Here is a 26,961-nt window from a genome sequence, read left to right as displayed (position 1 = left end):
ACAAAGAGTTCTAGTGTTGTGAAAGAGTGAGAAAAGCTTTTTTCTCTCCATGCCAGACATACATTGATAAACTTTGATAATGTCACCTCTTACTCGCCTTTTCTCCAAACTAAGAAGTCCCAAACGCTGCAAACTTTCCTCATGGGATGTCATGCCTTCCCCTTGGCCAGACCCCTCTTAACCCTCCCCTCTCCTGCCCCCACCAGCCTCCCCTCTCCCCTGTGCCTCTTGGCCCAAGACTCACAACGGTGTGGTTTTTCTAGCCATTGTTATTATTAAAGTCAGAGATGGTTGGAAAAGAGGGGAAAGCATCTCTGTCCCTTTGGGGCCTCTTCTGCTTCTTGGGCCACTCTCAATGCCTCCTCTCTCTGCCCTCCTTTCTGCTTCCTTTGTGGTGTTTGTGGCTGGTGCTGGAGAAGGAACCCATGAGAATAGAGGAGATCTTGCTGGGGCTCCGGCTGGCAGCTGGAGGAAAAGGAGGAGAGACCCCGAGAGGAGTCAGCGGAGCTGCTCCCACCACCTTCACCTGCTGCCCCTCCCCTCCATGAGCACAGGCATGCAGCACTGCCCCTACCCATCTTTGGCTGTGCCAGGGGTAGACAAGCGTGCCCACCCCCATTGTTGCTGGACTACAGCTCCAACATCCCCCTGACTATTGGTCATGCTGGCTGGGGATCATCAAAACATGCAATAACTTTATTCCTGCACTGTAGAGGGTTGGAGTGGATGACCCTCAGGGTGCCTTCCTATTTGACAGTTCAATTATTCCATTGCCTTATTTTCAGATGCCACAATTCTCAAATCCATTTGATTTTGGAAATGTTGATCCAATATGGCATCCCTGGATTAATGGGTGGACGGAGATTCATGGGTTAAGGGCTTCTGCTTGCCCGTGCCTAGAAAGCACAGCTCCAATAGGTTTTCTGCTTGTCCAATGCTTTCTAGGCACAGTCTGACTAGTTTTCATTTGCGCCACCGCTTTCCTTGGAAAACCCGCCCTTTGCTGCTGAACCGCAGCAAATGCCACCCTGCGGAAAACCCAATTGATGTTTGCTGTGATTCAGCGGAGGGACAGGCAGAAGCACGGCTGATCCCTGAGATGCTTACAGTGGCATGGATCTTCCAGTGTGTTTGGGGATGGGCTCTGAGAAGCTGGCCAGAGCGGCTCTTACCTCTCTTTGATGAATGGCTTCGGCGTGACTTGCTTGACCTTTTCCTTCTGCTGCTTTTTCTGAAACAGGAAGAGCACCTGTGAGAATGGCTGCCATGTCCCCGTGAGACCCCACCTCCTCCATTCCCCATTCACCATGAGGACAATCAGAAAGTGGGTGTGGTTCCCCCCCAGCTCACATTTAGGGCTTGTCCACACTGGAGTTTACTGTTGGTTTGCCGCTTTTTGCAGTCCCATTTAATTAGCACAAATTTACATAATATTACCCTAAAAACAACACCAATCTCACTGCTTTTCTCCTGAAAATTTGGGTTTACCAGATACAGGATGTATTTTTTGGGGGAGGGGGCACTGTTGACTCTGCCTTCCCTGAGCCTGCCCAGGACTTGCTGCTGAACAACATCAGCCCCCAGGTGCTTTGTGAGGCTGCAATGATCCCAGCCTCACAAAGCAACACAAGGCTCATGCTGCCCTCTCTCAGCAGCTTTGCAAGGCTGGAATCTGATTAGATCCCAGCCTCGCAAAGCAGCACAGGGCTGGCTTGGGGAGGGCGGCGTGAGCAACACCCCCCCAAAAATGTGCCTGGGGCGATCATCCCTGCAGCCCCCCCACGCTACACCCCTGCCACTGTGAGAACAGAATTCTGCACAAGATGAGCCTTGGGTGTGATCCAGCAGCCAGGCTGTTCTTATACTATAGGATATTGGGAACTAGTTGTCCAAATGACCATATGGCTAGCCAACGTTGTCAGAATACAACTCCCATCATCCCTGACCATTGGATATGTTGCCTGGGGGTAATGGGAGCTGGAGTTCAAAAACATCTGGTGTATGTGTGCACCACCTAGCTTGCCATAATGTCCAGCTGGAGCTTTCTGTCAGCATATGTTTGTCTGGGGTGGGATGGGTTGAACCCTTTCGCCGTCAGTCTCAAATCCCAGCTCCCCACTCTGGCTGCCAGCACAAAATTTCCCTGGTACCTGCTTCCAGACGAGCGGTCCTTATGCCTCCTGTCCTTCTTGTCGCCCTTGGAGGACCTTTGAAGGAGCTCTTTGGAACTTGGACCCTCTGAAGGTGGGAGGCTCTCTGATTCTGCTGGTATCCCTTGGCTGGGAGTTGGAGATGGGCTGCTGCTGGGTTCAAGGATGCTATACTGATTCGTCAAGGGCTCAGCTGGGTTCCTCTTGTCCTCTTCTTCTTGCAAAGTGCTTAGGACTTCTGCAAGGGTGTACTCTCTGTCCGCAGGGAGCTGGGGCGCAGGATTCTGGGTGGATGGGAAACAATGGGCATGGACCTAATTTTGGGCAGCGCGACCAGTTTCCCCACATTGGGTGCCAAGCCTAGGGGGTGCCGTAAGGCGTCACAACTATGACATAGTGAACTGAGCAGAACAGAAGGTGAGGTGTGGGAGGGTGCCTAATTTTTGGCTTGCACAGGGTGCCACTGAAGTTTCTACAACTATTTGACTGCAACATTATTTGTTTGAAGAAAGTTCTATTAGTAAAGCTTTGGAACCATATTTTGGGTCTGGACAATATTTATTCCAAGAGGAGTCAGTTTTTATCCACCCTATTGCTTCAAGCTGTGCAGTAGTAATACCTGCAATATGTTGTAGGGATGGACAGACTTGAGGCTTGTCAGGCTGACTTTGCTTGTTGTTTGCTAGAACTGTCAGATCAGCCAACCAAAGCCAGGTACAGAAGATAGAAATAAATAGTGCATTTTGAGCGCAGGCTGAGGCTAGGCTGACGTTTTCAGAACCTGAAATGAATGGAGCTCACAGTCCTCTCACATACACACACATGGTTACTCCAAACTTACTTCATTTTAGCAGCCTTATTTAAACGGAGAGGAAACAATGTGAACAACTAGTATTCAGAAACCTTTACTAATCTACTTCAGAACACACAGAGCTCTACCAAGCACTTCTCAATCTAACTGCACTCCACCCCAGCTCTGCTATGCAAATTCCCTTTAAACCTTTTTCAGCTGGGGTTCCCCAGATGCTGTTGGGCTGGGACTCCCATCATTCATCCCAGACTAACTGCTATGCTGGATGAGTTATAGTCCAACAGCATCTGAGACTCCAAGGTTGAAGAACACCGCTTTTTAAACAGCTAAGACCAGTTCAATGTACTGTTATAGATTTGAGGGGGTCTAGATTATACCTGTGGGTATAATCTAGACCAGTGATCCTGTGTATGGGAGGCTAGAATCTATAGGAGGAAGCTTGCTGAACCAATTAGGCCAGTTCATTTGTCAAGATAATGGCCTCAGCTGCTCAGTTAAATAAATACCTGTCATTCACATCTTAAAAGTGTGAGCTCTGTTCCCATAGAGACATGTGGGTGAGTTTCCCCCCCATCTGTTCTGGTTATATGCCACATCATCCTAGGATGGAGAATAATAGGACAAGACTGTGTATGTGAAAGTTGTGAGAGAATTTTTGCTAATGCTGGCAGCTGGAGACTCAGAGGCATGTTTTGCTCGGTGCTGGATTCCAAAGCTAAGGTTTTGGGCTTCCCTGGAACTCTAATGGGGAGGCAATATCCGTTTTGGTGTTAATGTTGTGAGCCCCTCCATCCTATGCTCAGGTTGAATATATGTGTCAAGAAAACCATATATCATAAAGACACCACAGTCTCAGTTGACCTTCATTCCAAAGAAACTGAACCCTGGGAAAGAGCAAGGACACCTGGAGTCTCTCACTGCTCAGAGATTGGGATGTGTGCAACACTGGTGTCAGAAGTGCTGGAGAAGAGTGGGGTATCTGTGAAGGGATGGCAGAATACATCTCAAACAGCAATCCTTGGTGCAAGAGCAGGGATGGTGGAAGTCCTCAAAGATTACCCTACTTCCATCTCCGAAATGGTAGAGATCATCCATCTGTGAGAATGGAGAGGGCTGGGGTCTTCTGAAGTAATCTTTGGTGTGGGAGGAGTGTGTGTTAACTATAGGTGTGTCCCTATTTTCTGTTGGGAATCTGAATACGTGCAGCTATGCACACAGAGCCAATTAAGGTTTGGCAGATAGCCAAGGCAATGTGAAGGAGTAAGTCTGCCTGGTGATACAGAGGCATGGAGACAGCTTCTTGATTGGTCAAGCTCTCTCACAGGCCTACTAACTAGAATGTACGAGTGTCAGTGTAGGAGTTGTGAGTTGTGTATGAGAGAGCAAGTTAAAGATCCGTGTTCTGTTCTGTTCCTGTAAATAGGCACTGTATATAATAAACACCTAACTACAAGTTCCTGGTTCCTGTTTCATCCATCCTGTCTGCAGCCAAGTTGCCAATTGCTTTCGTGAACTCTGCGTGTGCTCTGCTAGTTGTGAAACACCAGTAGGTTTTGCCAATATTTTCACCTTCCTTCCCACATCCCCCCTGCATTCCCAAGGTTCCGGGTATCCTACTTTTAGGGGCTTCACTTCCATCACCCCAAAGGAACTCACAGCTGTAGCGTTGAGAGCAGGCTGGCCTGGCTTCCATAGGTCTTCAACAGGCTCCTTCTTCAGGCTAACGTCCGAGGGGGGTCGCAGCAGGTGGACAACCTTGACCCATGACTCAAACTCACTTTCCTGTGTATCTGGTAGTGGGCAGAGCTGGAGGTAGAAAGTGCGGCCGGTGGACATTTTGAATCGGAGCTGTTGCTTATCAAAGTCATGGATGGAGATCTTGACAAAGCACAAGGGAAGGAGCCTGCAGGGAGATGGGGAGTGAAAGAAGAAAGATCTGTATGTGTGTTTGTTGGGGGAGCACAAAATGGGGTCCATGAACTGACTTGCCATCACACCACAATCTGCACCCTCTTTGTTTATTAAGACTTTTTAACGGCATACACAAGATTTAGGAACTTTCACTGAAATAGCACAGCCATTCTTAAAAATTACCTCTGAAAGCAGCAAGAGAATTTAGAATGAAACAAAGTGAGGTCTGCTACACTCACGTCCTGCTTGTGGGCTTCCCATTGTGGTTGCCAGCATTTGGGAGCCAGTGCCTACAGTTCCCAGAATTCCCTGTAAGGAGGGATAGATTGTTAAGCCATCCTGGAAATTAGGGTCGGCCCAATATATTTTTGGTACCTGAGGTAAACCACAAAATGGGGCCCCCTTCCCCACCAGGTAAGAAGGGGTGAGTGAAAATCTACATCAGGAACAAGGGAATAAAGACCTATACAGTGGTACCTCGGGTTACATACGCTTCAGGTTACAGACTCCGCTAACCCAGAAATATTACCTTGGGTTAAGAACTTTGCTTCAGGATGAGAACAGAAATCGCGCAGTGGTGGGGCAGCGGCAGTAGGAGGCCCCATTAGCTAAAGTAGTGCTTCAGGTTAAGAACAGTTTCAGGTTAAGAACAGACCTCCAGAATGAATTAAGTTCTTAATGCGAGGTACCACTGTATTAGGATCTGCTGTCCCTGTGGATCCTGCCACCTGAGGCAGTCACCTCATTTTGACCCATAGGTGGGCTGGGCCTGCTGGAAATTGTATCTCTATGGGGATAATAGGGGTCTCATAACCACTCTCAGCACCCTTAACAAACTACAGCTCCCAGAATTCTTTGTGAGGAAGTCTTGACTGTTGGACCATAGTGCTCTAAATCATGCGAATGTGGCCTTTTTAAGCAGGGTGCTGCCTTGGTGTGAAAATGGGCAAGCTGGGCCTCACCTGGTCAGCTCAAACCTCGTATTCATCGAAGTGCGGTGTAACCGGGCGGCCTGGAGGCTTTGAGGCTGCTGTCGGGAAGGGAATATTGGCCGGGCCAGCAACAGCACGTTGGGGACCTGAAGGCCTGGGCCGGTGGCCGCAATGGCAACCCGCACCATCTGGACTTGATTGTGGACGTCCAAGGTGCCACCTCGCTTGCTGACCTGCAATGCAAAGAGAAGTTACCATGTGATGACTGTTGGATCAATCCACCAACCTCTGATGGATGATTTAGAAGGATTGGGTCCGGCATCACTTTGGCTACGTGTGTGTGTGTGCCAGTATCCATACTCGGCAGAGTGACATCTCAAGGCAGCTCCTTCCTTGGAAGTGTCTTCAGGGTTGAAGGTACACACAGCAGCCAATAAACACTCATGGGCGCCATAAAGATTTGATCAAGTGTAGAAGCATACTTGACAGGCATAAAAGCATATTGGTAGCAAATATATACAGACATCCACCACTGCTGTGGTCAAGACATGCTTAGAGTCCAACAAGAGTCCAAGACTCACTCTCCCTGCTTTTCACCTCCCTTTAAGCTTGGGAGAAAAAACTGACACTGCCTTTAGGAGATAGAGATGAACTCCTCTTCTGGCCCCTAACAAACCAGCTTAAGAAGATAGCTGCCCAGAAGGGGTCTGCTTCCACTGACACAGACTGAGCAAAGTCCCCCTGAGAAACATCACCTCACTTCTCTGCAAACAACAGACATCACTCCCTATGTTCCTGGAGATTTAACAGCTATGTACTGAACTGTGCTCAAAAATTGACAGCACAGCCTGCAATTCCATACTGCTCCAGTAGGGATAGGAAAACACTCCTGCTTTTAACTCCACAGAAAACTAACTTCAGGCTTACCAGACTTGCTAGACTGCAGATGTAGGTTACCAGCTAACATCCTCACTGCATCCATGAAACTCACTGCCACTAGAACAGAAAAACAGCAGCCTAAAGTGCTTGCTTTAGGCCCTAGACATGGCGGCATGTCTCGTATCAGCATCCCAGACTATTTGTAGGGGTGGTGACAGCAGGGAGAATTCTGCCAGGGCCAAATTTTCCAAACATGTTTCTGCAGCAACGGAGAAAGGGGAACTCTCTTCGGCTGAGTTTTGCCCAGTTCTTGAGAAACTCTGGATGTGAGTTGGGGAAGGATATTTGACTCAGTGCTCCCCGACCCCCTGGACTTCAACGCCCGGAATTTCCAGAGTCCCAGGATGTAAACCGTGGAGCAGGTTCCCGTACCTGGACAAAGTCGCTTTCAAACATGGTGGCACACTTGAACAGGTTGTACTCCCCGGAGCGTAGTTGCCTCTGGAGGGGCCCCATAGCTGTATTGAAGAGGCCTTTGGTGGCGATGTGACTGGGTGGTTTAGGCGCCTCCATCGTCTTCCCTTGCTCCATGGCCTACATGGGGTGTGAGAGACTAGTGGTTAGAACAAGAGCAGGGAGGGGCAAGAGGCATGCAAGAATTAAGGGCTGCAGCAGATAAGTATATGTGTGCATGTGTCAGGCTACTGTTATAAAGGCACAGGAGCAAAGCTGAGAGGAAAAGGTGGCAACCTTCACCTTCCCTGAGTGTCCTAGTTTGTGAGTTGTTTTTGCAGGATTGCCAGGTTTCCCACTGACTGCTGCTCCTGTGCCTTTAATGGCCTCTTGATTTGCAGACCTTATCAGGTTAGAAAGCTGTAGGTCAGGCATAGGCAAACTCGCCCTCCAGATGTTTTGGGACTACAACTCCCATCATCCCTGACCACTGGTCCTGTTAGCTAGGGATGATGGGAGTTGTAGTCCCAAAACATCTGGAGGGCTGAGTTTGCCTATGCCTGCTGTAGATCTTGAGCTTGTAGGTGTGGCTTCTGCAAAAGCAGATCCAGCTCTCCCCTCATCAGTTGGCAACCCAACTCATGGGGCATTGGGTCTAAGGACACGCTCTGGTGCCTGTGCTCATCGCTTGCTTCTACCACGGCTTGTTTAAAGGGTGTCAGCAACTGACCTGTGGTCTTTTTCCGGCCCCTCCTGCCAGCCCTGCTCAGTCCCTGTTTTTCCCAGGCCCCTTGGATGTAGCTCTCTGCGGGAGCAATCTTGTGATGTCATCCTTCCCTCTATGACCTCTCACTCCATTGCCATGGATCTGCCTGCAGAATTCTTGAGCCAAGGCAGGTTGGTCCCCGGGACTGCCACCTTTTTTTGTTTCGCAAGAGGGTTCTTGTGGATGCAACAACCACAATGTGGACAGCAAAAATGCAAGAGAGACAGAGGTTGCTGCACGGCGGTTATAAAGGCACAATAACTCCATCTAGTGGAAGAAACAAAAACACACTTTTCTGAAGTGCAAACTTTTGACCAAACGCTAATGTCTCCTCCCACACTATTGTTTAATCTTGTTAATAGACTGTCAAATCAAGTGGGCTTTTAGCAACCGTGGGCATTTAATTTCATGCCTAACTGATATTGCAGAATTAAAATGTTTTAAAAATAAATAAGAACGGAACACCTGAATAGCTCCGTTGGTTAGAACACGGTGCTGATATTGCCAAGGTTGCAGGTTTGATCCCCTTATGCGACAGCTGCATATCCTGGCACTGCAAATAAGGTTACCAGATTTTTTTCAATGAATCTGGGGACACTTTTCAACTTCAATGGAATTTGTATGGGGACAGATTTGTAAATCCAAGGACTGTCCCCAGGAAATGGGGACGTCTGGTAACCTTGACTGCAAGGGGTTGGACTAGATGATCCTTAGGGTCCCTTCCAACTTTACAGTTCTATGATTCTAAGAGCCTGTTGGATCAGGCCAATGGCCCATATAGTCCAACTGGGAAACCAGCAAGCAGGACCCAAGCAGAAGAGCCCTCTTCCTTCATGGTACAATAGTCAGAAGCATTACTGCTTCCAACCAGGGAGGCAGAGCATTGCCACTGTAGTTAATAGCCATGGACAGCCTTATCCTTCATGAATTTATCTAATCTTTTAAAAAAGCCAACTAAATTGGTGCCATTCACTGCCTCCTGTGGCAGGGAGTTCCATAGTTTAACTATGCACTGTGTGAAGAAGTCCTTTACTTTATCTGTCCTCAATCTTCCAGCGTTCAGCTTCATTGGACATCCACAAGTTCTGGGAAGGAACAACAACAACAAAATCTCTGTTCACTTTAGCCAGGCTGCACATAATTTGATAAACTTCTATCATGTCACCTCTTACTTGGCTTATTGCAGCCTTTCATCACTGAGGAGCCATACACTGAAACTGACACGGGGAGAAATAGAAGAAGCCACCTTCACCCCGGTATGGTTCCCCCAGCCCAACAAGACAACAACAATAATCCACCGACAGCATATGAATCAATCTGGCTAACCTGATCCAAACACACACACATACCCCACTCACACACAACAACAAATCTCATTACAGTGGTACCTCGGGTTACAGACGCTTCAGCTTACAGATGCTTCAGGTTACAGACTCCGCTAATCCAGAAATAGTACCTCGGGTTAAGAACTTTGCCTCAGGATGAGAACAGAAATTGCACGACGGCAGCGGGGTGGCAGCGGGAGGCCCCATTAGCTAAAGTGGTACCTCAGGTTAAGAACAGTTTCAGGTTAAGAACGGACCTCCAGAACGAATTAAGTTCTTAACCCGAGGTACCACTGTACAGCCAACCAAAGACAACCAACCATACCCTAGGCTGCCCCCAACCTCTTTCACCACCAAGGAAATACAAGCAAATAGTAATAGAACCCACACAAATGATGCTAACACAAAACCCCACACATACACTAAGTAGAAGAACAGAAGCATTGCCACCCAACCCCAACCCCTCACTATGCCCCCCCTCTCTCCCCCTCTTTTCTTCCTAACCTAACACTGTATGCAACACTAATGTCTCACAACAAATGAAACTGATCTGTAGAAAACGCAACTTGAAAAAAGAGACAATGCACGCATTTGTAAAATCTTTAGCAAAAATATATCATAGAGGAGCTGCCCCATCCCCTTGATGGCTGTAGCCAGAATGTTGAAAGTGCTGAAAGCAGTATAAGCAATGCCGGATTTACGTATAAGCTAAACAAGCTATATAGTTTAGGGCCCCACTCTCTTGGGGGCCGCAAAAAAAATTAAAGGAAAAACAAATCTGGATGCACATTTCCAAAATATAAGATAAAAAAACAAATAAAATAAAACCTACATACAGCAGCAGTGTTTTGTGTTGTGTAGGCTCCTATTTGTTATGTGCAAATGGCTTTAGGTCAATAAATTATGTTATGTGGCTGGTTGTTGGGAAGCTCTTTTAAGTGGTGGGGCACTGTTCACATAATGTCCTCTGTAAACTAGGACATATAGTTACATACATATGTAATCTCGGGTTACATATGCTTCAGGTTACATATGCTTCAGGTTACAGACTCCACTAACCCAGAAACAGTGCTTCAGGTTAAGAACTTTGCTTCAGGATGAGAACAGAAATCGTGCTCCGGCGGCGCGGCAGCAGCAGGATGCCCCATTAGCTAAAGTGGTGATTCAGGTTAAGAACAGTTTCAGGTTAAGAACGGACCTCCAGAATGAATTGTACTTAACCCAAGGCACCACTGTATAGCCATTCTGATAAGTGTGCCTAGCTCAGTCTGCTCCAGCCAGGTTCTTAGGCAGGTATGAACTTTGCAAGAGACAGGTGAGAACACCGTAAGGAGGGACCCCTCTTCCAAATGGCTTCCAACACCCTGAAAAAGGAAACAAATGATTAAAGAACTAGAAGGAGTGTTGCATAGCGGTTAGTGTCGGAGCTGGGAGACTAGGGTTCAAATCACCATTTAGCTATGAATCTCACTGGGTGATGTGGGGCCAGTCACTGCCTCAGCCCACTCTGCCCCACAGAGTTGCTGTGGGATGGGGAACCATGAGGGGGTGGGGAACCATGTGCCCACCTTAAGCTCATTGGAGAAAAAGGCAGGAGGGTAGTAGTAGTAGTAGTAGTAGTAATAATAATAATAATATTTATACCATGTCCTTCTGGCTGGATTTCCCCAGCCACTCTGGGTGGCTTCCAGCACATATAAAAACATAATAAAATGTCAAACATTAAAAACTTCCCAATACAGGGCTGCCTTCAGATGTCTTCTAAAAGTCGTGTACAGTAGTTCTTTATCTCCTTGATATCTGATGGAGGGTGTTCCACAGGGCAGGTGCCACTGTAGACAAGGCCCTCTGCCTGGTTGCCTGTAACTTGCAAACTCAATAAATGAGTTTCATTTTTAAAAAAGCTAAAAGAGAGGGAGCACTTGCGCAAATCCTGCCTCGTTAAAAGCACCCGATTCACCTTAAAGTATCTTTCCCCAAACCTAGGACCCTCCAGAAATTTGGACTATGCCAGCACCATAAAGCCATGCTGGTGTGAGCTGATGGGAGTTGTAGTCCAAAACATCTGAGTTTGGGGCAGGGGAAAGCCGCCTTAGGGCAGGCATGGGCAATCTCGGCCCTCCAGATGTTTTGGGACTACAATTCCCATCATCCCTGACCGCTGGTCCTGTTAGCTAGGGATCGTGGGAGTTGTAGTCCTAAAACATCTGGAGCGCCGAGTTTGCCTATGTCTGCCTTAGGGTCTCTTCGGCTTTCAAGCCGGCGTTGGCAGCGAGAAAAGAAGTGAAGCAGTAACTTATCCCCTCACCTCCCCAGTTCCCCAAATGTGCGTGACTGGCGGGACTGCGCCTCTCAGAAACCAGCAGAGGAAGCCTGATGATGCCACAGGCAAGAACCGCCTGGAGATGCAACAATGTGAATTGACCTGCTCAAGTCTGAACGAACGTTAAACTTGGAGGCGGCGGCGGAGGAGGAACCCCAACAATCAGGAGGAGGCTGGCATTCCCTTCCTTGAAGCTGACAGCCCTTTGCGTCGCTCATTGGCTCTATCCACCCTCTCCGACGCCTCCTCCCCTTTAAGAAAAGAAGAAGAGACTCGCTTTGGGAAACGCCATCAATGGAGCCTGCGGAGCAGCTGGATTGGCTCGTTTGGAAGGCTGGCTCCGCCCCCTCGCCTGGGCTGCCTTTTGAATGGAGAGGGTGAGAAGGGAGCGGAGGGCTCGCTCTAATTCAGGCTGAAGGATGAATAGGCAAGCGGGAGGAGAGCGGGGGTGGGGGGAGTCTGTTGGAAAGGGGCTCTTTTGTCAGGCCGTCTTCCCACTGAGGCTGCAAGCCGAGGCCGGGGGAACAAAGGTCTTCTAGCATCAGCCTCGGTCCCCTGCCTGCTCCCACCCCGGTCCCTCTGATGCAGTACTTTGCCATCCCCACCCCCCACCCCCGACAGAGCACCCGATAGATCCCCTCCGAAGGCCGGCCAGGATTAGCCTGGCTGCGCAAACCCACTGGATTCAGAGAAGTGACTTCCCCACTCCGGATGAATAAAGCTGTATAAACTTTAAAAAAACAAAACAAAAAAGAAGTGACATACCCTGACTGAATAGTTTCTAATATTATTCATTCATTCATTATTTTCATTTTGGAATCTCTTTCTGTGAAGTATCGCGAAATGATCAGATCATGCCTCATTGCGCCTTAGGTTTCTTAGGACCGAACTCCACGTGGCATTACCTGCGTGTTTGAGGCGCCATGTGCAATGTGTACAGTGGTACCTTGGTTTACAAACTTAATCCGTTCTGGAAGTCTGTTCTTAAACCAAAGCATTCTTAAACCAAGGTGTGCTTTCCCATAGCAGTGGGGAATTCAATTTACAAATGGAACACACTCAACAGGAAGCGAAACATGTTCTGATTCCAAGGCAAAGTTCACAAACCAAAACACCTACTTCCAGGTTTGCAGCATTCTTAATCCAAGTTGTTCATAAACTAAGCTGTTCTTAAACCAACATACAGTGGGGTTAAGAACTTAATTCGTTCTGGAGGTCCGTTCTTAACCTGAAACTGTTCTTAACTTGAAGCACCACTTTAGCTATTAGGGCCTCCTGCTGCACAATTTCTGTTCTCGTCCTGAACCAAAGTTCTTAACTCGAGGTAATATTTCTGGGTTAGTGGAGTCTGTAACGTGAAGTGTCTGTAACCTGAAGCGTCTGTAACCCGAGGCACCACTGTACCACTGTATTTTAACTAGTATCTATATATTTTAACCAGTATCATACCAAGCCAACAGTTGTGGCCAAAGAACCCTGGGAAGTGTAGGTGCTGAGAGCTGCAATTGACAACAGTTTGTTACGGTTGTTTTCACTTACTGAATTCGCCCCCAGAAAGGCTAAATACAGCCTGGCATTCTGATGCAAGCAATACAATGGTGTGAGTTCTTGTAAACTTTTGCATGCATGACATCAGCCTGAAATTGACGCTGAGAGGCAGGCTGACAGAATCAAAGTGCTGGAGCATTTTCCAGGGCATTGTTGCAGGGTGTGTTTGTGTGTGTTCTGGGTCTTTTGCACTGACCCTCTTGCCTCTTCCTCAAAAACTTTCTTTCTTTTCCACTTTGTTTACAGAGTGGCTTTCCCTTTGAAAGCAGGCCTAAATTTGCATGTATAGTTTTGCAGATTTGTTTCATGGGCCCCGTGGAGTGAAGGGCCTAGCGATGCCTCTATCAGGAAAAGTGCTTGGGGCTTCTTTGAGTATTTTGGGGTGGGATTCAGTCACATGCTGGCAAATTCAAGTGTCGCAATTGCGGCTGATTGGGAGGACTTGCGCAAGGAACCCAATTCCCCAACAGATCAGACTTAGGGTGGGATAGCACTTCTTTGAAGCAATGTTATCTAACTAAAGCAAACAAATCGAAATGAATGCTCAATAAATAGCAGGCAGTCATCTCATCTCCTTGCAAACAAAGGATGAATGTTCAGTAAAAAAAGGTTGTCTGGAAGTGGCCTTCGGTTAGAAAGAAGATGGCTAAAGCGATGGAAATGTGTGAGAGGTCTGTTAAAATTCTGCGTGGTACACAAGGGAAAGTGGATTGCTTGATTCCCTTCCTCACCCTGCTCCTCAAATCAGAGTACTACGAATCAGGGTCACTGGATGAAATGGATTCGCAAACAAACCAGTACAGGACAGTCTAAAGAAATACTTCACACATGAATATTACCTGTGGAGCTCACTGCCGGAAGATGTAGCTTAAATGGCTCTAAAGCAGATTAATCAAAAGAAGTCTATCAATGGGTTCCTCCAGCTATGATGGCTAAATGGACCCTCCAGGCCTAGCAATTAGAAAATGGCAGCTTCCCTGGTAGGGTGGAAAAGGGTGAGCCCCCCATGCTTTAAGGTCACACTTCACTTCGTGCTTCAAGAAACAGGTAAAGGTAAAGAGACCCCTGACCATTAGGTCCAGTCATGACCGACTCTGGGGTTGCGGCGCTCATCTCGCTTTATTGGCTGAGGGAGCCGGTGTGCAGCTTCCAGGTCATGTGGCCAGCATGACTAAACCGCTTCTGGCGAACCAGAGCAGCGCACGGAAACGCCGTTTACCTTCCCACCGGAGCGGTACCTATTTATCTACTTGCACTTTGACGTGCTTTCAAACTGCTAGGTTGGCAGGAGCAGGGACTGAGCAACGGGAGCTCACCCCTTTGTGGGGATTTGAACCGCCGACATTCTGATCAGCAAGCCCTAGGCTCTGTGGTTTAACCCACAGCGCCACCCGTGTCCCTGCTTCAAGAAATAGAATACTGTAATTTGATGTGTACAGGTTCCTGTGTGCCTAAAAGTACCCACACAGGAGATGTGTTGTATCTCTGAATGAGGAGGTCTGGCAAAAGATCAGGGTGCTTTCCCCAGGACTCCCCCCCCCCCCAACTTCCAGGCCACCATGAGATCAAGGCCAGCAAAGACGTCTTCCTTGGGGTCTCTCAGACCTCCTTTTCCTTCCTCAGTTCAAGGTTCTCATTTGCTACATTTCACCCACTGTTTCCGCTCTCTTTCTGCCTAATCTCCTCAGATCCTCCCTCCTGCCCTGGCCCCTGAAGGCCCCACTGAACAGAGTGAGGGGGTGAATGATCCGCAGGGCTCAGGGCAGGAGGGTAGGTAATGAGAGGTGGCAGTTCTAGGCCGCCCACTTGACCAGGGATGCTGTAATGACCACAAACCTGAACCTGGCAATTATCTCATTGCCCTGGTGGGTGGCATTTGTGGAACGCCAGGCGCAAAATTCAACCTCAATTAGAATAATGGGGCAAATTGCAGAGGGAGGGGGCAGGGTAAGGCAAATTCCAAACATATATAATGACTCCGTCTTGGAGATAGCTTGGGTGGTCCACTGGACTGTGGGGTGGAGTGGGGTGGGGTGGGGGGAAGAGCTGTGTTGCAATCCAGCATTTCACAGACCAGGAAAGGGTCATGCTCACAACACACAATTTTTTTTTTAACCAAGAACCACTTTGGGAATGTGAACTTCCCCCAATTCCACAAATTGCTGATGGCTCATTGTCACCTGTTGCCTGATGCAAAATCCAAGAGAGCTTTCAAATTTTTAAAAAAATGCATTTGGGAAAGTATCATTGCCTGACAGTTCCAAATATGAACAGTTCCCAATGTACCATATTTCAGCATCTGTGGTGCTGTGCAAAAATTGCAGGATGTACATTGCAGGAGGCTTAGTGTTCATGTGCATGCATGGCTATTATTTATCTTACTTATTGAATTTATTTCTATACTGTCCTTCCTCAGAAGACGATAAGGTGGTTTACAACAGACAACGCAAATGCCGCAACATAGTATCTATGCAACCTTAAAAAATTAAAACAATTCTATAATGACAATACTCAGAATTATATAATAAAATGCAGGTTCTTGGAACAGCATGAAAGAAAATGGAGGAGAAAATCAGCAGCCGGATATCAGAACCACAAATGGACCTTGCCTGGCACCGAAAGGATGGTAATGAAGGCCATCAGGTGACTGCATTTCATTTATTTAGGATTTGTATTTATACTCCACCCACTAACCGAAGTTCTTAGGGCAGCTTACAGTATATTTAAAACACAATAAAACAGCCACAATAGCACCACCACTTTGTTCTCTGGTGTTCCACCAAGTGCTATTCTGCAGCTGAATCTCCTGGCTGTTGAGGCAGCTAGATGTTAATCCCACACAGGCCAGGATGCCCTTGCTGGGCGGCTGCTGCTGTATCACACAGAGCTGGCCCGGGTGGCTGATGCAGGAGGTGCTGGGTGCATCAAATATGTCACACGCCTTCCTAGGCTCCTAGAACTCCATAAACCAAGCATAGGCAAACTCGGCCCTCCAGATGTTTTGGGACTACAACTCCTATGATCCCCAGCTAACAGGACCAGTGGTCAGGGATGGTGGGAATTGTTGTCCCAAAACATCTGGAGGGCCGAGTTTGCCTATGCCTGCCATAAACTGTTGGTCTGTTTAACTTACTTCTGAGTAAACATTTCTAGGCCCCCCGGCCACACAGCTGAACTGTAAGTCACGGGCTTGACATAGTTTAGCTTGCAGTGTGATCCTCTGCATGTTTACTCAAAAGAAAATCCCACTGTGTTCAATAGGGCTTCCTCCTGGAGAAACTGTGCATAGTATTGGCTTTCAAAGCCATCAAATTCCTGGAGGTCAGGGCTGCTCATGGCTATTAGCCATGAGAACCCAGGGGCAGACTTTGGCAATCTTTTGCAATATGGAGCGCCATGCAAGCCCAAAATTTGGTGCCCCCAAATGGATCTTCTCGATTATGGATATTAGCACTTTCTCGATTCGGCACCCTGTGTGGGGAGGGGGGACTGCCGCGCCACCCCAAATCTGGTGCTTTCTGTGGAACCCCCTTGTCAAAGGCAAGCAGCAGGGGAGGGCAATTGCATTCTGTGGACTTTCTGGAGGCATTTGGTTGGTCACTGGGAAACAGGATGTTGGATTAGGCAGGCCCTCACTCTGATTCAGGAGAGGTGTTCCTATAGCTGTACTTATTTGGCAATTAGGTCCCACTGAACCTTGTGGGATTTACTTCTGCACAAATGACCTTTTTGGATCACACTGTTAGACTGAATTGCGATCAGGTGCTAAGCATTATTTCAGAGGCTTGAAAAATAATAATGATAATAAAATTAAATTTCTTTCTGCTCGCCCTCCTCCACCTCTAGTGTTACCTTTCAGAAGCAAAATTGTGTGTGTGGGGGGGGAGAGATTCTAAGAATAAAATTTTGGATTCCCAAGCCTGCCCCCTTCAGATTCCACCCCTCGCAATCCCATTCTACTCCCCCAGGAAAAACAAAACAGGTGCTGTAAAACTAGGTTAGCTAGTTATAAATTGCCAGAAAAGAGAACACGGATCTGCATAAAAGTTGCATGCAATAAAGAGATACAGCACACATTTGGAAATCAAATTTACTGTTGATGAGATTCAGCTGGGTCCTACTCGCAGCAGACCCACCGAAATGAATGAACCTGGTTGTTGTTGATTAATTCAATGTGTTTCTCTGTTAGGAAAGAACAGCTTGCTGGCTGGATCAGGCCCATGGCCTATCTGGTCCAGCATCCTGTTCTCAGAGTGGCCAACCAGATGCTACAACGCTAAACCCACAAGCAGGATCTGAGCACAAGAGCACTCTCCCCTCCAGTGGCTTCCAGTATTCACACAACCCTGTTGGCATATCACTGCCATTGTGGTCAATTGCCCATTGAAAGACTTCTGCTCCATGAATATTTCCATCCTCTTTTTAACCAGTCCAAGTTGGTGGCCATCATTACATCTCTCTAGTGAGCTTGAGTTCCATATTTGAAATAGATGTACAGTACAATCCATCGACACCAGGAGATGGGGCACCTGCTCAGGCTGCTGAGCAAATGCTACCAACTATTGATAGGTAATTTCAAGGCTCCTGTTCCTCTTTTAATGGTCCATTTACCTTGAAGTCAGACTTGGACCCAACAGCCCCTCTGTACAAAAAGAACATACCGTATATATATGGAGCTGCCCTATGTAAAATTAAACAGGGTACAGGAGCAATTCCCTAGGTGCTTTTTAAGTTTGGCTCCTGCATAGGTCGTCTCCAGTTTATTTCTGGGAGCTGCCCTATGTAAAATTAAACAGGGTACAGGAGCAATTCCCTAGGTGCTTTTTAAGTTTGGCTCCTGCATAGGTCGTCTCCAGTTTATTTCTTAGACATCTCTCTTTCTCTTTTATTTTTATTTTAAAAGCGTTTGGAAAGGGTCAAAAGCTCGGAGAAGGCGAAATTTCGCCCCCGCCCACCCTGCTTTCTGTCTTCCTTTCCCTTTAACAGTAAACCATAAAACTAATTGGGGCGGGAGGGGGGCGGGAGAGTGGAGGCACTGGGAACTTCGCGGCGGAGACAATGGAAGCGCCGGAGGGAGGCGCGCGCGGGCCTGGGAACAGCCGCGGAGCGTCCACAGGTTCGAATCCTCTCCTGTTCACACGCCGGGAGACGCCGGAGAGGAGTGGATCCGGAGCTGCCAGTGTGGGCGGTGCGGCTGTTTGCAACGACTTCTCGCCTTTTCCCAAGGCGAGGGACCTCAGGCTTGTTGAATCCTTGTGCTTCCCCTCTCCCCTTTCTATCTTACACATTTTCGAATTGGATTTCCTCCCCCTCTTCCTTTTTTGTAATTGCATGGAAAACGGAAGGAGACGCCCGAGAGAGAGAAAAAATTGGAATTTTGCAGGCAGTTTGGGTGGCTGGAGAGAAAGGGCCGGGAACGAACAAAAGCCGCCGAAGCAGGGAAGGAAAAGAAGCTGCTACGTCCGCCTTTGTCATACGCAAGCCGGAGAGCAGCAGGATCGGGGCCGCTGCTGGCTGGATGCAATGGTAATTCGGATCGAAAGAGCGCCTGGGTCTTCCTTTTGTTTCCTCTACCCCCACCCCCGCGAAATCAGAGTTTTGCAAGGATAGCAAAGGAAGGGGCCGTTCCGTGTCTGCGCTCCCCCCCGCCCGGCTTTCAGCTGTGGATGTGCGGGAGGGGACTTAAGAGGAGCTCGTTTGAGAGGAGGGGGCACTTGGAGGGGGGGGTGCTGGGGAGGGCGTCTAGTACGACTGCTGAATCCTTCTGCTCCTATGGGCCTCTGTAGAGCCTGGGATTTGCCTGGGTAACCTGTCCAGGGGAAACGGGGGCATCGATCGCTTTGCAAAGGGGGTGTGGGGTGGTGATGGTGGGAAGCCTGGGAAATCTTTGCAATGGGGAGGAGCGGGTGGGGGAGGGAAACGGGTCTCGTACAGCGCTGGAGGGGGGCGGGCGGGTGCGAAAAAGGCGTGGATGGTGGTTGTAGGATTGATTTGGCATTTTCCCCACTTCTCTTCCCCCCCCCCACTCCCGCCCCAATCTCTACTAAATTGCATCCAGCACGTATCTTTAAAACTGGAGGAAGTGGCGCGCCCGGGGAGTGGGGGCGGGTTTTGCTCCCCTGCGTGGGCTGGTCAGGTGAAATTTTGCAGGGCTTCCAAACAGCTGGGAGCTGTTGATTTTCCTGTATCCCCCCCCCCCGCTTTTTTAATCTGAATGATAAGAGTCTTAAACACACATGGGCGTGGGGAAACGGACGTTGGGAGCCCGCGGTTGCTCCGCCAGGGCCACGTTTGGAATGGTTTCGTGTAGTGCATTGTGCCTAAGGAGGGGTGTTTGGTGCAAATCGCTTGTGCAAACGGGCCCTGTTTGGCCAGGTAGCTGGAACAGTAACTGACCCAAACGCCAGAGAGCCGGCGGAGTGATCGGCTGGGCAGTTGAAGCGCAAGTCCGGCTTGTTTCTGTGCCTGCCTCCTAAGGCGTCATGGGAATGCAAGGCGGCTTCTTTGGCTTGTTGCCTGGCCGTGGCCGTTGGAGCGGCGGTGGCCTCCGAAGCCAAAGGTGTGCCTGGCTGGGAACCCGGATAGAGCGCACAAATCGACTTGGGAGACTGTAGTCACGGTGGAACGCCTGTTTTATTTAGACTCCGAAAAGCTTCTCACGTGTGTCTGTGTGTATGAGAAAATTGGGTAGCTGCAAGAAAGACCCCCAAAATGGAGGAATTGCCACCTTCTGTTCGATGGAAAGATGCTACGCCCTCGCCAGGGGCATCTTCCGTTCCTCCAAACAGGCGTAAATACCCAGAAGGGAAGGTAGGGGAATTATGGGCTGTTCCAGCACCTTTTCCAAAGCTACTTGGGGGTGGGCCTGTTTAGCACGGCAGCTTGTTTGCAGTTTTCTCCATCGCCAGTTGTTTTGCTATTGTAGCTGGACATCACTAGTTGAGGCAGTTTTCTTACTGCCACCCCCACCCCACAGTATATTTATCAAGACTCCTTTAAATAGCCATTTGTGGCAACATCCTGTGGCAATGAGTTCCAAAGACAGGCAGTACTTCCTCTTTTTGCATATATAAACATGGGAGCCTTGGAGGCCACTCCAGGCAGGATCCTTGATGAAAACTTTGTCTCCCTTTAGACCAAGACGAGAAACTCCTGACTGCAGCCAGATACTACTAAGTCCAGGGCCGCCTAGTGACCAGACTAAATAATGGCACTATCCACATATCTTTATCTCTTTGTTTTAAAGGAACAATAATGAAATAAGTCAGCACTGTTGAAACATCAGGTCATTGATTGATGTTAGTCATTCATCACTAAATCTTGAAACATTTCCAAATAACTTGACCCAAGAGAGTGATTGTCTGCAAAGTATCATTGCTGGGAGCCTTGCAAGATGGCTTTGGTAGTGTCTCAGAAAAGGTGAGCTTGCATTTGGCCAATTGCATTCTCAGGGATAAACACCCAAGTTTTTGTATTCCACATTCAATTTGAACATGTTGTGGGTGCTCCATGCTCCTTGCGTAGAAACTGGAGCCTAGCCTTGGCCTGTTCGCTGAGTTTGGTATAAACTCTAAATATAGTTCTTGTACCAAATTGAACCGGCCCTAGAAATACAGTTGTAACTTCTGTTAGCTTGGAAAACTGAAGAAGCAACTTTCCCCAAGGTTGGAATGAATGGGTGTTCCGATTTGTCTTCCCGTTTGCAATATAACTGATCCAAATCCAGTGGCATATCCAAAACCCAAGTTCTGTAGTTAAAAAGTGCAATGTTTGGGTCATGTTAAGGTTTCCTGTCCTGTGTGCCAATTTTCTCTGCATCTCCATTTCCTTGAAGGTAGCGAGGGCTGATGGTAATATGGCAAAATACATGGTAATACATCCAGCATGCCTGGAATTCTGCTGCTGTAAAATGCTTTGCACTGTCGGTCATGAGTTCACCTGGTAGGCCAAAAGCGAACTGGGGTGTTGTTCAGTTGTGCAACAATGTCAGAGCAATGTCAGACAAGGTGTGTATCTCGCTGTACCTTGGGGTAGTGCCCCCCACAAACCAAAGAGTGTCAACCTCCCAGTTCACCTAGATCGGCTGTGGACCTTTTCCAAGGTCTATCTAAAATCAGGGTGTAGAGACAAAAGGTTCCTTTCACAATGTTGATCTGTTTACAGTGGTACCTCAGGTTACATACACTTCAGGTTACAGACTCTGCTAACCCAGAAATAGTGCTTTAGGTTAAGAACTTTGCTTCAGGATGAGAACAGAAATCGCGCAGTGGTGGGGCAGCGGCAGTAGGAGGCCCCATTAGCTAAAGTGGTGCTTCAGGTTAAGAACAGTTTCAGGTTAAGTACGGACCTCCAGAACGAATTAAGTGCTTAACCTGAGGTACCACTGTATTCTGTAATAGCCACAGGATAAGATTCTATTATTTCTCATGTCCTGCCCAGCTCCAGCCCTTTTCTTTCCTCATAGACAACATTATTAGCCTTATTCCCTTATTAGACTTGCCAATTCACTTGGTGGCCCATTCTCAACAAAGTACTTAACAGTCATCTCTGACTGTTAAAAGGTTGTGGATTTCCATAAGTAGTTGTTTGGATTCACTGAAACCTGCATTTAGATGCTGCTAGGGAAGGGTTCTGGGAGAGCGTAGTACCTTAGCAATCTTCTCTAACTTGTAACTCTCTGCTTGTGTTTTGAGGGGGGGGGGTTGGCAGGTGTTGGCTATGGTATGGCCAACTTCTTTCTGTGATGTATTCAGCTACTGGGTTGAATCTTATCATTCTTGCGAGAAGACATTGGTGTCGTCATGGTCTAATTATTTTCCTTTTAATCAAGGTCACCAAGGGTTTATGGTCTGTGAGGAGCCTGGAACGAGCATCTGCAAAAGGGTTTCAGTGTTAAAATACTAGCTAGGCACTTCAGGTTTTTTTGGTTTGCTTTTTTGTAATGTTTCTCCGCTTTGAAAAGAGTTCTGGAGTAGAATGTTGCTAGCATCCATTCTGAATCATGTATTCTACCTAGCTTGCAGTTGTTTGCACAAGTGCCGTGTATGTTGGCATCATAGAACTGCAAACATGGGGCAGTGGAGATCGTGTCCTTTATCTTTGTAAAGGCAGCCTGCTAATCTGATCTCCCAAACGAAGACATGATGGATTTCAGTAATAGGTTTAGAGGATGTGCTTCTGCGGGGTCGTCTTGCACATATCAAGCAAGATAATTCACATTTCCAAAAAAGCGTAGTAGTTCTGCTTTTGAGCCTCTGATAGCATTTATCTTCACCTGGCATGTCTTAATTGTTGCAAGAACTTTGCCTCCGTGAAAAACGCATTTCTCCTTGTCTACCTTGAGTCCAGATTCATGGATCTAAGTCAAGACTGTCCCCTGTGTCCCCAATCTGTCTTCCAATAATGTACCTGATTGATGTCATCCATGAAGACTTCCTTTTATGCCTTGGACAAGTTCTGTCATCTTCCTTTGAAAAATCTCAGAAGCTGTTGCAATTCCAAATGGCAAGCATTGAAGAGTGTGATAGATGGCGTCGGTGTATAACTCTGGTATTTGGTGCTTGCCAGAAACTGCTTGAGGCATCCAATTTAGTAAATACTTTGGTTCCTGTCTCTCTTGGGAGAAAGTCCTCAAGTGATGGTAGCACATATTTCTCACGGGCTACAACTTCATTAAGCTTCTTCAGATATATATGGATTCATATCCTCCCCCTCCCATTATTGAAACCATCGATTCACACTATGGACCATACATAAACAATGTCCCTTCATCTTTCATTGTTCCATTTCCACCTTGTTGAGTAAGGGATGGGGAGTCTAAGGGCTGTCTTGTATGGTTTGATGTCTAAACAAAGCTGTGTGTACAGAATCTCCTCCTGTTAGCAGGCCAGTTTCTCCAGCCATACACTGTTTTCAGCAGTCCCATTCCAGCAGCTACTCTGCGACTGAGGAGGTTATGTAGTTATGATCCCATATCACATACATGGCAAACATATAACTGCTCTTCTTTGGTATCATTGTGCTTTAAATATATAGTGTGAATGTGAACCTCCCAAGGATTCCAGAACCTCCCCGCCCTGGATAAGGCAGAAACCCTTTTACACATCCAAGGGGAAACCTAGACTCTTGGTTGCTCTGTTGCACAAGCAAGGACAAGGTGTGTGTCTTTACCGAAAATAAAAATGGCACTCTCCTGCTGTGGTCACTTCTTGCTTCATCTGTGTGCAATAGGAAAATGGTCTGTTTTGTGTGCACTTCCTACATGGCACTCTTACAACTGGAGAACTCTTATTTTTCCACCCCTTACCTTTTTCTTATTGCTGTAGAGTGTTTTTTAAGAATATACTAGCCCAGTTGTTGGTTCACACCAAAGGTCTATCTAGGCTAGCATTCTGTTCTCCCAGTGTTCAAGCAGATGGGAAGCCCACAAGCAGGACCTGAGTGCACTAGTGACCCCTGGCGCTGCAACTTCCCAGGGAGGAGATTGCCATCGCCTTTTCATATCCTTCTGTAAGGTTTCTTATTGGCTGATAGTTTGTCTGGAGAAGACAATCCATGAGCCCAGCTATGGATAACACGCTAAGTCCAAACCATGGCTTAGCTTGCAGCAACACAGCAGGAACCAAGGAGGAGCAAAGTTTGCAATCTCCTTTCCGGGAGCTTGTGGGTTTGCCTGAAGCCATGGTTTGGCTTGGTGTTCCATGCGAATGGAACCATAAATCACTTGTGTTTACGTATCTCCTTCCCTTTTCCTCCCGGAGAAATATTGAATTGCTGATGGGTCCTCACACCTGGGTTGCATTTTGTTGCCCTTCTGGGTTTTTTGTTCTTCTCTGTATTCAAAGATCAGCCTTGGCGCTCTCTGCGATGGGAAAATGCTCTCCCGAGTGCACATTGGAGCTTTTTATTTGGTTCCCCCTTCAGGCGTGAACATAGTAATTGCTGAGAAGGTGCACAGGGAGAACTGCTTAATCAAGGAGCCCTGGCTGATTGCGCTGGGACTCTTTTATTTGGCTCTGGGGCTGATCCTGCTCTCGCCTGACTTGGCACCTGTGCCTGCATTGAGGATGTGTGTCAGTGTGCAGGATCCTGCTCTCTTGAGTTTTTTAATTAAGCCGTGACTTAGCTTCAGGCAGAAGACTTGCTTGAAACCCATCTGGATTTTTTAATTTAGGTGGCGATTGGGGGAGCTGCGGTTTCTCTGCCCCCTGCTGTCTGGAGTGGTGTCTTTAAGCAGGGAGAGATGTGGGGTCTCTACTTTGCCTGAAATCCCCATTTCCCAGCCCTGGAAGCGCAAAGTGGGGGCGGGGGCTCTGCTTGCTTATAGGGGATGGAATGTTGATTGATTATTCTACATGCTGCTGATCAGAATCTTGAAATTCTGAATGCTACATGAATCCACCCTGTTGGGGATTGAGCCTTGGACCTTCTGCATGCAAGGCAGGTGTACCGATCTATGGCTCTTCTCCTCTATCTAGATCAGGGTGGCCAACTCCCAAGAGACTGCGATCTGGGGAGTTCAGGTCAAAGTTGTTGAGTTTTTTGGGGGGTGCAGGGCAAACATGTTGAGCTTCTTTGGGGGGAGCCAGTGATCTACCACAGACATCCAGTGATCTACTGGTAGATCATGATCTACCTGTTGGACATGCCTGAAATAATGACTGTGGTCTCTTGGAGAGCTGGGCTGCAGAGGTGAAACTGAAGCCCTGTCATGATAAAGGCCCAGTCCCAAGGCAGCTGGCATTTCAGTGCTTCGTAGCTGAGGCTCATGAGAGATGTTGCCCATCGTAGGCACCTTGCTATAGGAGAAGACAGCATGGCTCCCCTCCAGATGTTGTTGCACACCAAGTACCATCAGCCCCTGCCAGCGCAGGCAAAGGCACCATGGGAGTTAATAGTTTCAGCGAGAATTGGAGGGCACCTCATTGAGCTCTTCTGTGCAGGAGTGGCACTGCAGCAGCAGCCTCGGAGAGGGAGTGTTGCCACAGCTGTGTACTGGGAAGAGGCAGGGGGGTGAGATGAGGTCAAGGGTCGGGGTGGTGCAGGGGCCCTGCCGGTGCCCCTGCCAGCCCCAATTTTACTGCCATGGGAAGTGGCAGCAACTTCTCCCCTCAATTAGAAGATGGTTGAGTTGGAAACAGTGCAGAAAAGTGTGAACAAAATTCCAAAGAGGATGGAGCGCTACTCCCCTGTGAAGAAAGCTTGCAACGTTTGGGACTTTATAGTTTAGGGGGAAAGGCAGGTAAAAGGCAACATGATAGGAATTTATATAATTTGCATGGCACAGAGAAAGCGAATAGAGAGAAGTTTTTCTCCCCATATCGTAACACTAGAATTTGTGGACGTTGAATGGAGCTGAATGTTGGAGGTGAACGTCAGGACAGATGAAATACTTTTCACACAGCACATAGTTAAAACTATGGAACTCCCTCACCCAGGAGGCAATGATGGCCACCAACTTGGATAGCTTTAAAAGAGTATTGGACAGATTCATGTGGGAGAAGGCTATTGATGACTACTAGCTGTGATCACTAGTGGGACGCGGGTGGTGCTGTGGGTAAAACCTCAGCGCCTAGGACTTGCCGATCGCATGGTCGGCGGTTTGAATCCCCGCGGCGGGGTGCGCTCCTGTCGTTCGGTCCCAGCGCCTGCCAACCTAGCAGTTCGAAAGCACCCCTGGGTGCAAGTAGATAAATAGGGACCGCTTACCAGCGGGAAGCTAAACGGCGTTCCGTGTGCTGCGCTGGCTCTCCAGATGCAGCTTGTCACGCTGGCCACGTGACCCGGAAGTGTCTGCGGACAGCGCTGGCTCCCGGCCTATAGAGTGAGATGAGCGCACAACCCTAGAGTCTGGCAAGACTGGCCCATACGGGCAGGGGTACATTTACCTTTACCTTTTAGCCGTGATCACTATACTTCTGAATACCAGTTGGTGGGAATCTTGGGACCTGTGTGTGGGCTTCCCGTTGCGGCATCTGGTTGTCCATTCTGAGAAGAGGATTCGTGACTAGAAGGGCCATGGCCATGATCCAGCAGGCTCATCTTATGCCTTCTGGGCCAGCCACACTTTGTAGGCTACAGGCTGTTTATATTTGCTCTCTAGAATAGTCCGTGCTTCTTTATTGGTAAGAGTTGCCATAAGAGTGTCTAAAAGAGTCTGGGTGTTGGCCCAAGCCAACGGCCCACCGAGTCCAGCATCCTGTTCTCACAGTGGCCTGCCCCATATGTCTTTGGGGCAGTGTTTGAAATTCGGCAGGTGCATTTTGCACCTGGCTATCGGCCACTTGCGACCAAGTGAAGATGCCCAGGTGTCAGGATTGCACCTGACGTCTCCACCTTCTGGAGGTGCGTGTCTTAGATCTTACCTGTTTTCACACAGCAACAACACATCCTGTAGAATTCTGACTGTGATATTTTATCTTCACAATCGGAATAAATTTCAAGGACCAAAAAGCTGTATCGAAAAATACGACCTTTCGAGCCATCTGGCCCCAAAATGGCAACTAGACATTCTGTTTTGGCAATTGTAACCCTGGTTTTAAGGAGCCATTTGGCACCTAGCTTATATATCTGAGTTTCTAACACTGCTTTGTGGGGAGCCCAAATGCAGGATCTGAACACCACAGCACATTTATGTGTGACACTGTAATTTATGAGGAAATAGCAGCCACTTTGGCCTGGTTTTCATTGAGGTGGTTGACTTTTGTATGGGCTGTACCACTAAGCTGAGGCGTCACCTCATGGAATGCCTTCCTCCCCAGGTTTGTTTTTAAAATCCCACGTGAAAGATGTCAGGGAGAAAGCTAAGCAATAACCTTTCTTCTTGATCTGCTAGTTTCCTGTGGTCAATGTTTTGTTTTTAAA

The 26,961-nt window shown here is 48.0% G+C and overlaps 2 protein-coding genes across 3 annotated transcripts in view; one reads left to right on the top strand and one right to left on the bottom strand.

The window, feature by feature from the left end:
• Positions 1 to 251: 251 nt before the first annotated feature.
• LOC310666488 (Golgi-associated RAB2 interactor protein 4-like) lies at positions 252 to 7,996 on the bottom strand. Its single transcript, XM_083417401.1, has 7 exons — positions 7,867 to 7,996; positions 7,116 to 7,277; positions 5,835 to 6,037; positions 4,618 to 4,864; positions 2,151 to 2,434; positions 1,173 to 1,231; positions 252 to 465 (listed from the first exon to the last, which is right to left on the bottom strand). Exons 2-7 carry the CDS (start codon positions 7,272 to 7,274, stop codon positions 353 to 355), a joined length of 1,065 nt encoding a protein of 354 aa, XP_083273527.1. The 5' UTR covers positions 7,275 to 7,277; positions 7,867 to 7,996; the 3' UTR covers positions 252 to 352.
• A 10,167-nt stretch (positions 7,997 to 18,163) lies between these two features.
• The window catches only part of VANGL2 (VANGL planar cell polarity protein 2), a 43,821-nt gene continuing 35,023 nt past the window's right edge, over positions 18,164 to 26,961 (top strand). The window contains exon 1 of one of the 2 annotated variants that reach the window (XR_014505922.1): positions 18,164 to 18,624. The gene's annotated coding sequence lies outside the window, so the exon portion shown is untranslated. The remainder of the gene's footprint in view (positions 18,625 to 26,961) is intronic. The other variant, XM_083417373.1, reaches the window with a different exon arrangement.

This window comes from Podarcis tiliguerta, assembly GCF_965153285.1.
Source record: "Podarcis tiliguerta genome assembly, chromosome: 16".
Lineage (NCBI taxonomy): Eukaryota > Metazoa > Chordata > Lepidosauria > Squamata > Lacertidae > Podarcis > Podarcis tiliguerta.
The sequence above is the reverse complement of the archived record's forward strand: the minus strand, read 5'-3'. Positions and strand labels throughout refer to the sequence as shown.

Coding starts and splice junctions, on each gene's coding strand:
- LOC310666488 (XM_083417401.1), bottom strand. CDS start 7,274: ATGGAGCAAGGGAAGACGATGGAGGCGCCTAAACCACCCAGTCACATC. Junction 1,232..2,150: donor GACCGCTCGTCTGGAAGCAG/GTACCAGGGAAA, acceptor TTCCTGTTTCAG/AAAAAGCAGCAGAAGGAAAA. Junction 466..1,172: donor AAGCCATTCATCAAAGAGAG/GTAAGAGCCGCT, acceptor CTTTTCCTCCAG/CTGCCAGCCGGAGCCCCAGC.